This window comes from Lepisma saccharinum, chromosome 16 (genome assembly GCF_977018435.1).
Source record: "Lepisma saccharinum chromosome 16, izLepSacc3.1, whole genome shotgun sequence".
NCBI lineage: Eukaryota > Metazoa > Arthropoda > Insecta > Zygentoma > Lepismatidae > Lepisma > Lepisma saccharinum.
The window spans coordinates 365,815-380,062 of NC_139244.1; the positions used below are offsets into that span (position 1 = coordinate 365,815).

At 41.7% G+C, this 14,248-nt stretch overlaps 2 protein-coding genes across 12 annotated transcripts in view; both read left to right on the forward strand.

Moving 5' to 3' along the window:
• Positions 1-14,248, forward strand: part of LOC146000180 (protein turtle-like) — a 327,541-nt gene that overhangs the window by 160,798 nt on the left and 152,495 nt on the right. The gene's annotated exons all lie outside the window — the stretch shown is intronic.
• On the forward strand, positions 6,659-7,051 carry LOC146000137 (uncharacterized). Its single transcript, XM_083137479.1, has one exon. It carries the CDS (start codon positions 6,659-6,661, stop codon positions 7,049-7,051), a length of 393 nt encoding a protein of 130 aa, XP_082993605.1.

Below are 14,248 nucleotides of genomic sequence, written 5' to 3' on the forward strand. Positions count from 1 at the left end.
CTCACTCTTCCTCTCTTTTTCTCACTCTTCCTCTCTTTTTCTCACTCTTCCTCTCTTTTTCTGACTCTTCCCCTCTTTTTGTACTCACTCTTCCTCTCTTTTTGTTCTCACTCTTTCTCTCTTTTTGTTCTCACTCTTTCTCTCTTTTTGTTCTCACTCTTTCTCTCTTTTTGTTCTCACTCTTTCTCTCTTTTTGTTCTCACTCTTTCTCTCTTTTTGTTCTCACTCCTTCTCTCTTTTTGTTCTCACTCCTTCTCTCTTTTTGTTCTCACTCCTTCTCTCTTTTTGTTCTCACTCTTTCTCTCTTTTTGTTCTCACTCCTTCTCTTTTTCTCACTATTTCAGTCTTTCTCAATCCTTCTCTTTTTCTCACTATTTCACTCTTTTTCTCACACTTCTTTCCTAACTCTTTTTCTCACTCTTTCTCTCTCTTTTTCTCTCACCTTTTCTCCCTTTCTTTTTCTATCTTTCTCTCACTCTTTCTCTTTTCCCTCACCCTTTATCTCTTCTTTCTCTTTTCTCTTACTCTTTATATCTTTTTCCTCGCACTCCTTTTCTCTCATTTTTTCTCTATCTCCATTTTGCTCTTGTCTTTTTGTAATCAAAGCGTCCACTTTTACCGGTGAAGGCCCAGTTCTTCGGTTTAAACTCAAATTTATGCCCAGTCGTTGTCTAAATCGGACGTAACAAGTTCTCTTTTTCTGTGACTTGCTATATCTATCTATTTACCCCTTTCTCTCTCTTAGCCGACCTCCGTGGCGTAGTGGTTAGCACAGCGCGCTACGACACCAGGGGTCACGGGTTCGAATCGCTGCCTGGACATAGATGTTCCTTGCGAGTGTCCCGTCATCAATTTCATCATATTATCACTCATCCTCATCTTCGCGGTTAACCAAAAGTGGCAGAAAGGTAAACTAAACCAAATCAATCCTGCATCTCGTGTCTTTCACAGCTACGACATCCCAGGGCGTGGTTCGGGCGCTATAAGTAACTATGAAGTTTTTTGTAGCATGGAGCTACTCGCCAAGAACTGATGTACCGGGTGTTCCATAATTAACCGTTTGTGCGTGTGTTTTGTTAAGCTGAGAGTTCGTATCGCTGTCGCTAGGTGACACTCAAATCACGCACAGTGTTTTGTGCAATGTTTTGGTCCGCAAGATCACCGTGTGACTTCCTTTTGTGGGGTTTCATCGAAGACAGGGTATTCGTCTCACAGATGCCCTAAGGGAGCGTATCGTCGCAGCGATGGACACTATCGACAGACCAGTGTTGACGCGAGTGTGGCAAGAAGTAAACTGTCGTGTTGATGAGCGCCGCGTCATCCGTGGTGCACACGTTGAACATTTGTAGGTGTTAAAAAAACTGGTTGAGTTCCTCGTTCGTTCTGGACTGGTTTCATTAACGTAAGTTCAATAGTTTACTTGCAATAAATTTTTGCAACCCCTCAATTATTTATGGAACACCCGGTATAGTCCTACGACCACTAACAGCCTCCCCGATGGTGCAGTGGTAGCGTCGTCGCCTTGTGATCAAGAGGTCCTGGGTTCGATTCCCGGTGGTGGCACATAGTGGTTCGGATCCCACTCTAAACTCTAGGTACGGTCCCGATTAGCCTTACTGTGCATAAAGTGGACTTAAAACAACAAACCAATCCTACGCCCACTAACTGTACCGTGCTACCTTATAATCCTATTTAAATCCTCCGTTTCAGCTCTGTCCGCGCCCGGCTAGGCGTCTGCACATTTTGACTCTTTTTGCACTCCCGCGTCTTCTTGGTAACAAAGTGCAACATCGAGCCGTCTCCTTCGTCACGTAGTGTATTTGGTGTCTGCACCGTTTGCACTAACACCCTCCTCCCCTCAGAATTTCCTCAACACCACCCTATTTTTTTTCACAAAGGCTCAATTTAAGATCTCGGGTGTAAAACATGGTAAGTGACATTTTGTTCATTTCCGAGTTCATTGAGAAACAAGGTTATTAGAAGCTATACTGTAGATCAATTGTTTTCGTCTTGAGTTTACCAATTTCTCAAGGCTTCACAGAGTCCAATGCAAATTGTATGACATGGCAATATCACTCGAAAATTCAAGGATGGCACATTTTACTTTGTAACTCAAGAATGACCAAAATGTCACCATGTTTTACACCCGAGCCCATCAATTTAAGGTCATTTTGGCTCTAAATATATGTACTTACACCCCTTAAATACGAACTTACACCCTCCAAGAAGGAAACTTCTGCATAAACCCCTGGTGTAGGGTCACGTGGTGTGCGCTAACCAATGAAATGCAAGTTTTAAAGCAGCAGATAGGTTTGACACTCCTATGTTATTATATATTAACTAACTTTTTCATTAGAAGTAGTTGTTATATTACTATTTTGTAATTTAAGAGACCATTCCTTACTTTTCAGTCATCTAATGATTCTTGTGTAATTTCTTGAATCTACACCCCATTCTTAGGTTCAACGTCTGCTTGGTTGAATGCAAATTCCTTGCACCATCCTGACATTGGGATGCACCTGCACCATACCTGATGTCAAAAAGTGTAGCCTAACTAGCCTGGTCTTGTAATGCTCTCTTGTTATTGGCGGTCGAGAATGACACCGTCTCCGCCGTGCAAAAATGATGGACAGGCTGGTCTACTCTGCATGCTTGAGTCCTCTTAGTTCTGGCATTAATAATCGATATCTTGTTAGCTATTTAATAATCGATAGCCTCTTAGCTATTCATGAGTGGAGAGACATGCATTGATCGATTATCCTTGGTGATTGCGTCAACGTCCAACGCTTGCGATGGCAACAGTTCCGTGTTCGAACCTCAGGTGAAGCACGGATGTCTCTACCTGTGCCTTTATCATGAGTGAGGACATGGGTGTTCTTCTTTTCATATCATTATTCATCATCATCGTCGCTAGTAGACAAAAGTGGCAGAAAAGCGACGCTAAATAACAAAAAAAAAATTACAAAGAAAAGTCGTTCAAGTTTATCGCTGTGTTGCACAGAGGACATTTTCGTTGCTTTGTGGCTGCCCGTTGATCAATTCCATACTCATCGTCCCTAATTCCGAAAAGTAGCCGCAAATGTACGTAAAATAATACACACAAATGTTAATAATATACATAAAATAATGTTAACATTTATAATTGTGTAACAACATATTATAAATACAGTTAAAACTCATTTGTAGTCAAATCCAATAAATTTGGAAGGTTTACAGAATTGTTCGCCTAATAATATTATATGAAACGAAAAATATTTTAAAATCATGCACTAGGACTAAATCATGCACTCATTAAACGATTTCTGAACTCTTTCTATTGGAGATTTTTAGTGTATGTTTAACCTTGAGAATGGCGTGTTCTGTTCCTCACTGTAAAATATGTTACATGCAAGTTTATTCTCTCTAACAGCTGAGAACATAGCCGATCTTGTCTTACTAATTTACGTAAAAACATTAGATCATTAAAACTCTTCTCTCTTGAAAAGTATTGAGACCAAAATGGGTACATAAAGTTACATAATTTCTATTATGATATTGAATATTGCTATGCTAATTAAGCTCGAAATTTAAATTCAACACCAGAATAAACGCGAAAGGAACATCCGCGAAACAAATTAAGCGCGAAAATGTCACTTTCGCGTTTAATTCCTTTGTCGGTTGTTCTGGCGACCCCCCGCCCCCCTCTGTGGATTTCCCAACCCCCCAAGGCTCCCGCTGGTCTCTCGCGTGCGGCTGAGTGAAGTTCCGAGAAGGCCAGAGTGACCTGGTTGGGTCTTCCGAGTATCGGCCTGGTCCCAAGGCTTTCGCGTAATAAAAGTTCCCGGAACTACGGCCGGGATCACGCTCTGACCTGTCCTCTCGGCGGTCGACCGACACCCGCCAGGTGGACGGAGGAAACGTCGCTCTCAACCGTGGCATCACCAAAACCACCTCTCGCCGCTGGACGACACCGCATCACGCTCAAGTCGGTGATGCCCCCAACAGGGGATTTCCCCAGGAATTAAGAATTTTGGGGTCTAAGCTCTTTATTGTACGAGTAAAGTTCCCAGTGCATAGCACCGTGCAATGAAGGCACAGTTAGGGGATGTGGGTGTAGAGCCCCACACATTCTCGATCTCGGCTATTTTGGAGATGCTACCAGGTACCCATTGATTTGAGGTTGGGTGAGCCCCAGAGCCACTTTATGCGAGAACAAGGACTGAGAAATTCCGACCTTATGCTTCTTATTGATTAATTGATTGATTTGCTTTATTTTACTTCGCCTTTTGTGTCACTTTTGTCTAATTTTCGAAGATGGGGATGAGTGAGAATGTGATGAAATTGATGAATGGACACTCGCAAACACCCATGCCAAGGACGGGATTCGAACCCGCGACCTCTGGCGCCGTAGCGCAAAGAGAGTGCTGTGAATCGTTAAAAAATATCCATCAACTACTCTACAAAAAAAAGTGTAAACCACTACTATAGCACCCCTGTCTGCGTTGCATTTTAATTCGTGCTTTTTTTTACTCTTAGGAAGGAAGGAAAAACTCAGAGTGCGATTCCCTCGGCTAATCAGTACGAAGTGATGTTCTTCCGGGGGCTCGTTCTCCTCCGACCTATCGTAGCTACACCCCTTACATAACCAAGAATTTTGGATGTTATTTTGGTGGACACCCTGTATCAGCCGTGGGTCGTACCTTGTAAATCCAACTAAAAGCACGGCCATGAAAGTAGGCGGCCGGGTAGAATTGCGCTGGTGCCACATATGGGAAAAGCAAAGCGAGAGCTGGACAAAACTCGCTGGTTCCCGCGCACTGTGTGGCAACGTCAACCGAACAGCGCTGCCTAGTTCGAGCGTCAGACCGACCTCTCTCGGGGCACTTTTGTGTAATTCCTGACCTTCCGAGTAAATACTGTCAGTTTCAATCACGTGGATTACAGAGACCAACTCTACAACGAGATCTTTCTTTCTCTTAAACCTCCAAACACACGTGGTTGTGCTCCGACTTGGCAACAGCGCGAACTTACGCCACCCGCCTAATTTCATGAAAGTGCGTTTAGTTTCGATTTTCCATCCAGCAGTCGTCCTTCTTGCTTTATGCAAGCATGTTTTGTGGTCATGCAAACTCTTTATACAACGAGACAAACTGAAATAAAAGACGGCAGCCAGTACAACTGACTCTAAGGCTGTGTACACACCGGCGCGTTTTCTGTTTATTTCATAGTTTGGCTTCGAACCGAAGGCAAATTTCACAGCAAGGGGAGGGGCATGGTTGCCCGGTGCTGCTGTCACTTTGCGCTCGGCGGTCGGGATCAATAGTCCTCCGCCGGTCGCTGCCGGAGAGAGAGCCTCTGCAGTATCCTGAATGAACGCAACATGCATTGCAAGCGTGTATTGACGGGTGGCATGCACAGGCGGCGTTTGTGCAAACAAGCGCTCTTTCGAGCCGGCACGTTCTTTCAATTGTAAATTCCACAATTAGCGGATCGTTTTTTTTCCTCCTCGGATGGCAACATTGCAGCCCGAGCCACACCCCGATGGGCAGTGGCTGACGTCAGCAAGCCGAACTTGAAAATCGCCGGTGCGCTGGCTTTCTTTGCTGTATCCGAGACTGCGATGTAATTTCCCCAGGTTGATTCCCGAGCCAGTGAACGGTTTTTATGCGTCTGTCTGTCTCTATATAATTATGTACGGTCACCGGCAATAAAAAATGGCAAACCAAGATCATCAAATGTTCTCTTCTTTGCAAGATGATGTGTGTGTTGCATAACTCTACAGCGATAAGTGCATTTTAATAGCAACTTGTACTGCCGCCGTAGATTTAGGCAACACACATAACGCCTTACAGAGAACCGAGCAAATAGGTGCCCTATTTGGCTGTACAGTCGCGTCAGTAAAGACAAACTACCCTGTTTCACTCAGACACACACGGTTGCATGCCCACCCAGGGAAAACAAATGAATTGATATTTCGTCACTACCCTTATGCACAAACTAAACTTCTTTAATGCAAAAATTACAAAAATCACATACAAATCTCAGCCCACAACCCACAAATGTAACCTTAAGAAGTAATTGCGGACCAAATATAGAGATGGTTATCTTCCCTTGCCCCCCGTACGTCTCACACACACACATACACACACACACACATATATATATATATATATACATATATGGATATACACACACACATATATAATTTCTTTACCTAGGTGGGTATGCAACCCGGTGTATCTGAGTGAAGTACGAGTCGTCTGCTTTTCCATCAGATGAGCGACAACCATTCTTTAATGCAACTGTGCATGTTCACAGTAGGGATGGCAAATTCCGGATATCGGATTTTGATATCCGAATATTTCGGATTATCCGATATGTGAAATACCCGAAATACCCAAATGTCTGCATTATCTGGATAGTTTTATCGTTTATCCGTTTTACTGGCTCTCCACATATTCTTTTATTCCTTATCGTATTTCTATCGTATGGATTCTCAACAAATCCTTCATGCAATATGTCTGTTTATCCGTTTTACGGATTCGCCGCATATTTTCAAATGTTTAGCTCATGAGTCATTACATTATGACAACCCCGACCCGGGAATATTTAGCGCGCCTGGAGCGTGGAGAGTAACACGTGACACGCTGGCAGCATGGTATATATTTGGCAGGTCTACATGCTCGATGTTAGTAGGATCAACGGCGTCAGAATGGGAAAAGCAGCCGTTAAATCCCAGTTTCATAGAAGTCAAATAGTGATGGCACGGCGCCTTGGTACCAGCATCTCGGAAACGGCACGACACCTTGGTACCAGCATCTCTGAAACGGAGCGGGTTGTTGTCTGCTCTCGTGCCGCTGTTGTGAACACGTATCGAAAGTGGTGCAACGATGGGCAAACAATATGTCGTCCAGCCATGTGTCGACAGCGGCTCATTGATGCCAGAGGCGAGCAGAGCAATCGCAGGCCCACAGTGCGAGGAATCGCCCACAGATACAACAGTGGTGACCAGGACAATGTTTCACAGCACACGGCTCGTCGAACACTGCTGCACATGCGACTGCGGACATAATGTAATAGCTCGTTTGGTAGGTGATCATAATGTAATGGCTCATCGGTGTATACGGACATGCTTTTTTACTGCACTGAAAAGATACCAAGAAAATTCATCTTGAAATAGCCTGTCCTCTCCACCCGTACTGCAACCTAATTCCACTTCACAATAGAAGTTATAAATCGTAACCTTACAGTCTCCCTCCTCCCCACGCAGTCATTTGTTAGGAAATCGGGTTTAAACTCTCGAAGGTTCTATTCTCGTTCCAGTTCAAGGCTACTCGATGAGGGAAGATTATGACGTAGTTCCGGTGGCCTTCTCTAAAATAAGCCTGTTCCGTGCCACACCATCGATCGATAGTCTTTTGTCTTGAGAAAACAATAGCCGCTTCTTGGGAAGTTGGGAGTAAATATTAGCGGAATGGAATTGTTTCAGTAAGCCGCTGTAGCTTAAAATCAAACAATATTTCGGAATTTGTAAATCTGTTATACGAGGGTAGGTTACTTTTGATGGGCGCTTTGAAGTTTGTCTACGACGGTGAAGATTATTGATATTTTTTAGTGCTTTGCGTTCGTTGTAAAGTGACGTCTGGATGGTAGTTTTATTGAACAATCCAAATTTGAACTTTCATTCCAACATCACCGTTTTTGAAAATGCTGTAGAGAAACTGTTGACAAATTTGTCAACCATCATATGGTATTCCCTAATTCGTGAACCGTCCATGAAACTAGAGTGATTGATCTGCCACCTTTGGCTAATTGTGAAAATGGGGAGGGGTAATGATGTGATGAAATTGATGAATGAACACTCACAAATAACCATGCGCAGGTCGGTATTCGATACCGGGACCCCTGGCGTCGTGGTACGATGTTCTAACCGCTCTGCCACGGGGGGCGGCTCCATGAAACTAGAGGCTTACGTAGCAGTCGTTGCTTTCTTTTTGACATTACTTCGCAGGCCCGTAGCGAAGGGGCTGAAGGCTAGGGCTTCATGCACAGAGGACGCTATTCAAAGATTTTTTTTCTAAGAGAACAAAATCAGAATGTGCGAGGGAGAAATTTACATTTGTCAGGGTGTTCCCATTGAAGATTTTCCATTTATGAACGGACCCTTAAATACTTTCTTGGGGGCAGAGGGGGAGGATTTATATGAAGTATGTATTACACATTATCCTAAGAAATATTTACAAAGTATTTATAAAAACGCGGTACGTGGCGTTCCGTGTTCGACCACGTCACGAAAATCCGACTGATATCTCAAAACAAAATAATAATTCGAATTTAACTTTTTTTTTGCTTTCAATGAAGCAAAGCCATCAGTTATCCTATCGAAATTTAGCATTTTTTTATTACTTATAGGCTTATGTTCTGGTAACACACTGCTGGAATTTTCTGTTTCCCACAGTAGTGGTAATAGTACGTTTTAAAGTGTTCTTCAGACACTAAGACGTAATTAAAATACAGAAGAACGTCGTTTATCCACACGTCAATTATCCGCAACGTCAGTTATCAGCACACTCAAAAAACAGGTACAGTACTGTAATTTAGGCACGTACTGTACGTATATTACGAGTTTATCTCATTTTCTCATGTATTTTGTTTTCTTGTACTGTATACGTATGTAGTACTGTGTACTGTATGTATAAAATAAACCTGTGCTGTACGTGCTTTTCTTTGTTAAATAAACACATGTTTGATTATCCGCAAAAATCGTTATCCGCATAACCTTCGGTGCCAATTCTTGCGGATGCACGACGTTCTACTGTATTCTTAAATATGATAACCTCTTTTAAATCAGAAATGCAAACTACGACTCATTAAATATAACCTACATTATTTTTTATGGATTTTTTTCCTCACTTCAAAATTTGCAGGATGTAAATATCACAAACCATTGCACAAGATGAAAATATGAACGCACATAAAAGGTCAGTTCTTGGGATTGCAGGTGGAGACATACCACAATCCTGCCTAGGGCGCCAAAATACATGTATTGAGCTATCGTTCTGTTACTTGGAACCTATGATGGAAAAGCACAAGCTTTTGTGTCATAAATCCCGAACCTGAGTGTTTTCGATTGACATAATAATGGTGAACAATTCGCTCTTTACAGCTGTGAAGTTAACTAGGATCCTCCATTAGTCATGATAATTAGCAGGGAACAGATTTATATGTAAATCAATGTTATCTTAATTATCTTTGCGATTGTGGGGTGTAAGCTTGAAATATGATATTTTTCTTTTCCATAGATCCTACATCAGCTTCAACACATATTTTTAAATATTTCTGTTATTTTTTTTTACATACAATTTCCATATTTACAAATACTTTCCGGCATATATTACATATTCATGCCATTACTACATTTCTCCTTCTGCTGTTTCTAACATAAACGTTTTCCGTTTCATCTGAATTCTGTTCCTTTTGTACTCTGTTTATCATAAATTTTGCAAATAGAGAATTCATCTGTTATTCTAATTCCAATACAGAGAATGCAAACTCAAGCATTCGCAACGAATCCATTGCATAATTTTAAATATTCTCCCATTACTTCATGCGAATATGTCTTTCGTTTCTTTTAAGTTTGGTAATCTATCGTTTTGGTAATATATATACAGTATATATATATATATATATATATATGGGAAGCGCATAAGGGTTGTAGATTCAGTCCCGATGAGCGTTTCTGTGCAAAGAGTGGACTTATATTTTGTACTTTGATTTTTCATGACAATTAATGTCATGTAGGCCTAGTTTGGTTATCCATTCTTTTGGCAAACAGAAAGTAAAGCATGTTTGCATTTTATGTTATAATTAATGTCAAGTAAGCGTAAGGCAGTTAATTCAGTTAAGTGAACCGCTTGCTTCTTGAGTTTGAGTTTCTTGACTGATGTTTACTATTCTGATTTAACATACAAACATTAAAAAATACTTACTGTTCTCGCTATTAAAAAAAAACAATAAAGAATTTCCATAAACGAACTCGAAATATGAAAATAAGTTTTCTTTCTTAGCGCTATAGCGTCCTGTATTTTTCTACCCCTGGTTATGAGGCTGAAAACAGCAAGAAACTAATTTAAAACATTGAAACCTTCGTCCCAACAGCCTGCGACCCCTTGTGGAACGATTTCGCAACCTCAAAAGAGATAGGAGGAAGGGACAGGCGACGGTTAGGTGCCATTGTTATATAACCATCCACCCAAGGCAGCTGGAAGTGTTGCTCTGTGGCGGAAAGTGATTGGCGTTGGCGAAGTCAAGAAAAAGGCGCTCCAATATGAGAGCCGCGAAGAATCGATAGCTTTTTAATGTTAAGCGCGCTCTTCCTGCCTCGCCTAATGCCACCAGCGGAGCGTCTGGAAGTGGCCATTCGTCGCAATGGAGCTGAGGAGGTAGGTGGGAAGAAATGGAGTTCTTGTGCTTTAGCAACCTAGATCGAATGAAACCTTGTCACTGTTGTCTCTTAACCTTCTGAAACCTCCAGTGGTGTGGTGGTAACATCGTCGCCTTGTAATCGAGAGATCCCGGGTTCGATACCCGGTGGAAGCACATAGTGCTTCGGATCTTAATTTAAACTATAGGTCCAGTCCCGATTAGCCTATCTATATGTTCCTAAACTCCACGTAAAACCAAACTCGTCGGTGCTGGTGAGAATTCAAATTCCCTGAGAGGGGACGTCGCCCGTGCACTTCTCGAGTTAAGGCCGGATGGGTGAAACGACTTGCAGCCCCATCTGGCAACCACTTTGAACGACAGCCTTTCGTTAGGGTTTCCCATGCAATAACAGAAAATGTTTTCGTGTCGGTGGCGGCGATGGATGAAACGGTGTAACCGGGGGAGGGGGGGGTTGCTTCCCGGCTGACGGACTGGCAGCACGCTCAATTTAGTTTTCGCAGCAATTTTCACTGACAAGTAAGGGGTGTCTCAGAAATATTTTCGTTTTTAAAACTATTAAAATAAATACTTAATTTTTTTGTATAAAAATAAATGTATTACCAAAAGAAAGCTTAAATATTAAATTTTTATTTGTGGAAAAGAGTATTGGACAAATGGTCACCGTTCATGTTTTCACATTCAATTATTCCCAGAAAGGGTCATCCGAAACAAATTTAAAGAAGCTGCACGCAACGTTTCTGTTCGATCTTAGTGGCCTTGGACGTCCCGGCGGTTTACACGTCATAGTGCACACAAAATGCACGTTGCTACCCCGTAAGGCGATCCATGGCAACTAAATATTAACAATGTTGCCAAGCGTTTGCGATCTATCTCATTTCTCCGTAATGTGCGGATTGAAAAACGAAAATATTTGAGACACGCTTTATATTGAAGTTGAAATCTTGTGAATAATTGGAATTTTTCGTTGTCCGAAATGGAACATACAAATGAAAATCAGCACTCAACTAATTTAAACCAAATTTTCTATTTGTGAACAAGCCTAGACATAATCTAACTAATACTCTCTATGATTATGCCACCATTTATTTAATACTGGCTGATTATCCGGCGTTGCCCGGGTATTTATTTATCCCAACCTTCTATTAGACAGGAAAATAATGAATTCTAACTATACTGTAAAATGAACTTGGAGTTGAACGACATTGGAAGTGCCACTATTCCTCTTAGCGACCCCGAAAACTATGGATTCCACACTAATATCTGTCGTTTTACATGTCACCCACCCCCACCCCAAGTGGTGCGAGGGGTGTCTTAACTCCACACTATTTCGTTCCAGATTGTAAGTGATATGTGAACCAAGTTTGGTTGAAATCGCTCCAGGCGTTCGAGAGTTATGCCGGAACAAACATACATACATCCATTTTTATATATATAGATAGATTAAATTTAAAGGGTACATATTAATTAATGTATAAAGTTTTAAAAGAAATTAGAAAGCTATTTACGAATAAAATTGTTGGGATCGGGGCATAAAAAACGAATTTACCGGGCCGCGATTTCACAAAGGTTGAGAGCCACTGCCGTGTGCTATTGCCTCGCCACAGAAGTTCCCAGGTTCAAATACCGGCGCGAACGTGGCTGTTCTTTGTTAGAGCGCTTTCATAAATTTCATCATAACAACATTCATTCTCATGTCGCCAATAGCCAAAAGTGACATAAAAGGACAACAAATAATATTTTTACCCTCCAGTTATCGAATCTATTTGCTTAACTAGCCAACGTCTAATTCTCATTGAAATGTTAGAAGTGCATCATTTGAAATATTTCACTTCTTCACTGGAATGTAGATCATTTGACGCAGGATAATATGATTCTAGTAGCTTCTTACGTGTCAACAGTTTATGCCTTGTGTCCAGTGGCGTGGCCAGGGTAGGTTGATGGGGGTCATACACCCCTTTGGGGGTTCAACTCAGGAAAATACGGCAAAATGAGGACTGGCTACTAAAAAGAAGCCCCCCCCCCCTTTTGGAAAATTCTGGACATCCCACTGCATGTGACTTACCTCTGAAGAAAGTGAGATCGTGTCTCCAAATGTATTCGTGTTCAGAATTAGCGATAAAATGTTTGTCAAGACAAGGTAATAATTGGGAGCTTGTGCTGCGTGGTTGTATCTATTCAGGATAACATTTTTTTTTCAAGGGTTCGCACGTTCAAACAGAAAGAAACTGAAAGATCTCTAGAATGCAAGTGGCACATTGTATATGTTGCTTACACTACATTCCATGTCATCTCTACTATTGAGTCTCTTTAATCAAGATATTGACAAGACATTCAGTCGTCTTTTGTTTTTTTTAGAGGCACTCTTACGTCACTGAAGCGCCACGCTGTCTTCTTTTGTTTCATGGTTTGCGTGACTTAATCGGATGTTCCAGGAAGAGAATAAAGGAACGGGTGGATGGGCGGGTCTGCAATGAGGAAAGGTGTAAGCAGGGGGACGATTGAACTCTGGAGTTCAAGAGGGAATAACCATGCAAAAGTGATGCTTTTTGGTGAATGGAATGCACTGCTTATCAATAATTGATCGATTGATTGAATTAAAATTTTTGGGCCTTTTGCACTCTTCAATGAATGCGGGGAAGATCCCCTTATGTAAAACCCTTACCTCAAAAAAAAAAAGAGTAACGCCTTGAAGAAGGGTTAAAAATGCAGGTTGTAAACAGACCTGCATTGGACAAACACAACACTTTAAAAAAGGTAAGGATAGCTTAAAACTACCTCAGAAACAGTGGAAGAGACCTGCTCTTCTCAAAAACCTAAAAACGTTCGTCAAAACAGTGACATTGTCACCCAACATGGATGACAAGTCCTTGGCAAGGTTAAAACTCTGTCTCAGGTGATTATAATTGGCACATTCGAGAAGAATGTGTCGAACACGTAAAACAACGTTGCAATTCCGGCATAACGGAGGTTCTAGTCCTTGCAGCAAATGGCGATGCGTTAGACGGCTGTGTTCGATTCGGAGCCGCGTAATATCACTTGTTCTCGGCGCGGGGGTCTGGACGAGGAACGTCAACCACCAGTGACGGGCTTGGTAGTTCGAAGCTTGTTCCCCCTTGCTTTGTTTTTGTCCCACTTTGGCTTCCCAGCCTGCAATTTTATTTCTCGAGTACGTTTCATAATACGTTTCAAAACATATTGTAAATTCTTGTTAAGTTGAATCGCTCCGCGTCTTTAGAAGGGTGGAAATAGCCTAAAGGTGGGTATCACCTACGTCACAAACTGTAGCATTGTGGTAAAATTGGCCCAAAACATGGCGGCCTGACGTCACTTGAAATCCACCTGTAAGGCTGGTTTACATTGGTCGAGTGAGCGGGAGAATTATTGAGACGAGTTACTGTCCTGTCTGCTCGACTCGACCCTTCTATGGCGAGTAGCTGTTTACACACTTTCTACGCTTTTCCAGCAAAGTGTGATAGTAGCTGCAGCTGTTTGATGCTCTTTTCACAGAATGAACCAATCGACGTCGGCGATTTAAAAGAAAAAAGTTCTGAAACGGTTTACTCACTTTTTTTTCACGAGAAATGAATACAATAACGCACGGGGACATGTGTGGAAAGAAAACCAATTTCCTTGATTTTTGTATTTTCAATCGTTCTTGGTTATGTAGAACGTAAATTACTTATTTTTAATTTTACTTCTACGCCATATACATCAAGTCTCATTTCCTACACTTATAGCTTCATACTCCCGTAGTGTATTTTGTTTGTTCCTATAATCGACACAAATTCCATGGACATTGGACACTCACACAACACAAGCACTG

Coding starts and splice junctions, on each gene's coding strand:
- LOC146000137 (XM_083137479.1), top strand. CDS start 6,659: ATGCTCGATGTTAGTAGGATCAACGGCGTCAGAATGGGAAAAGCAGCC.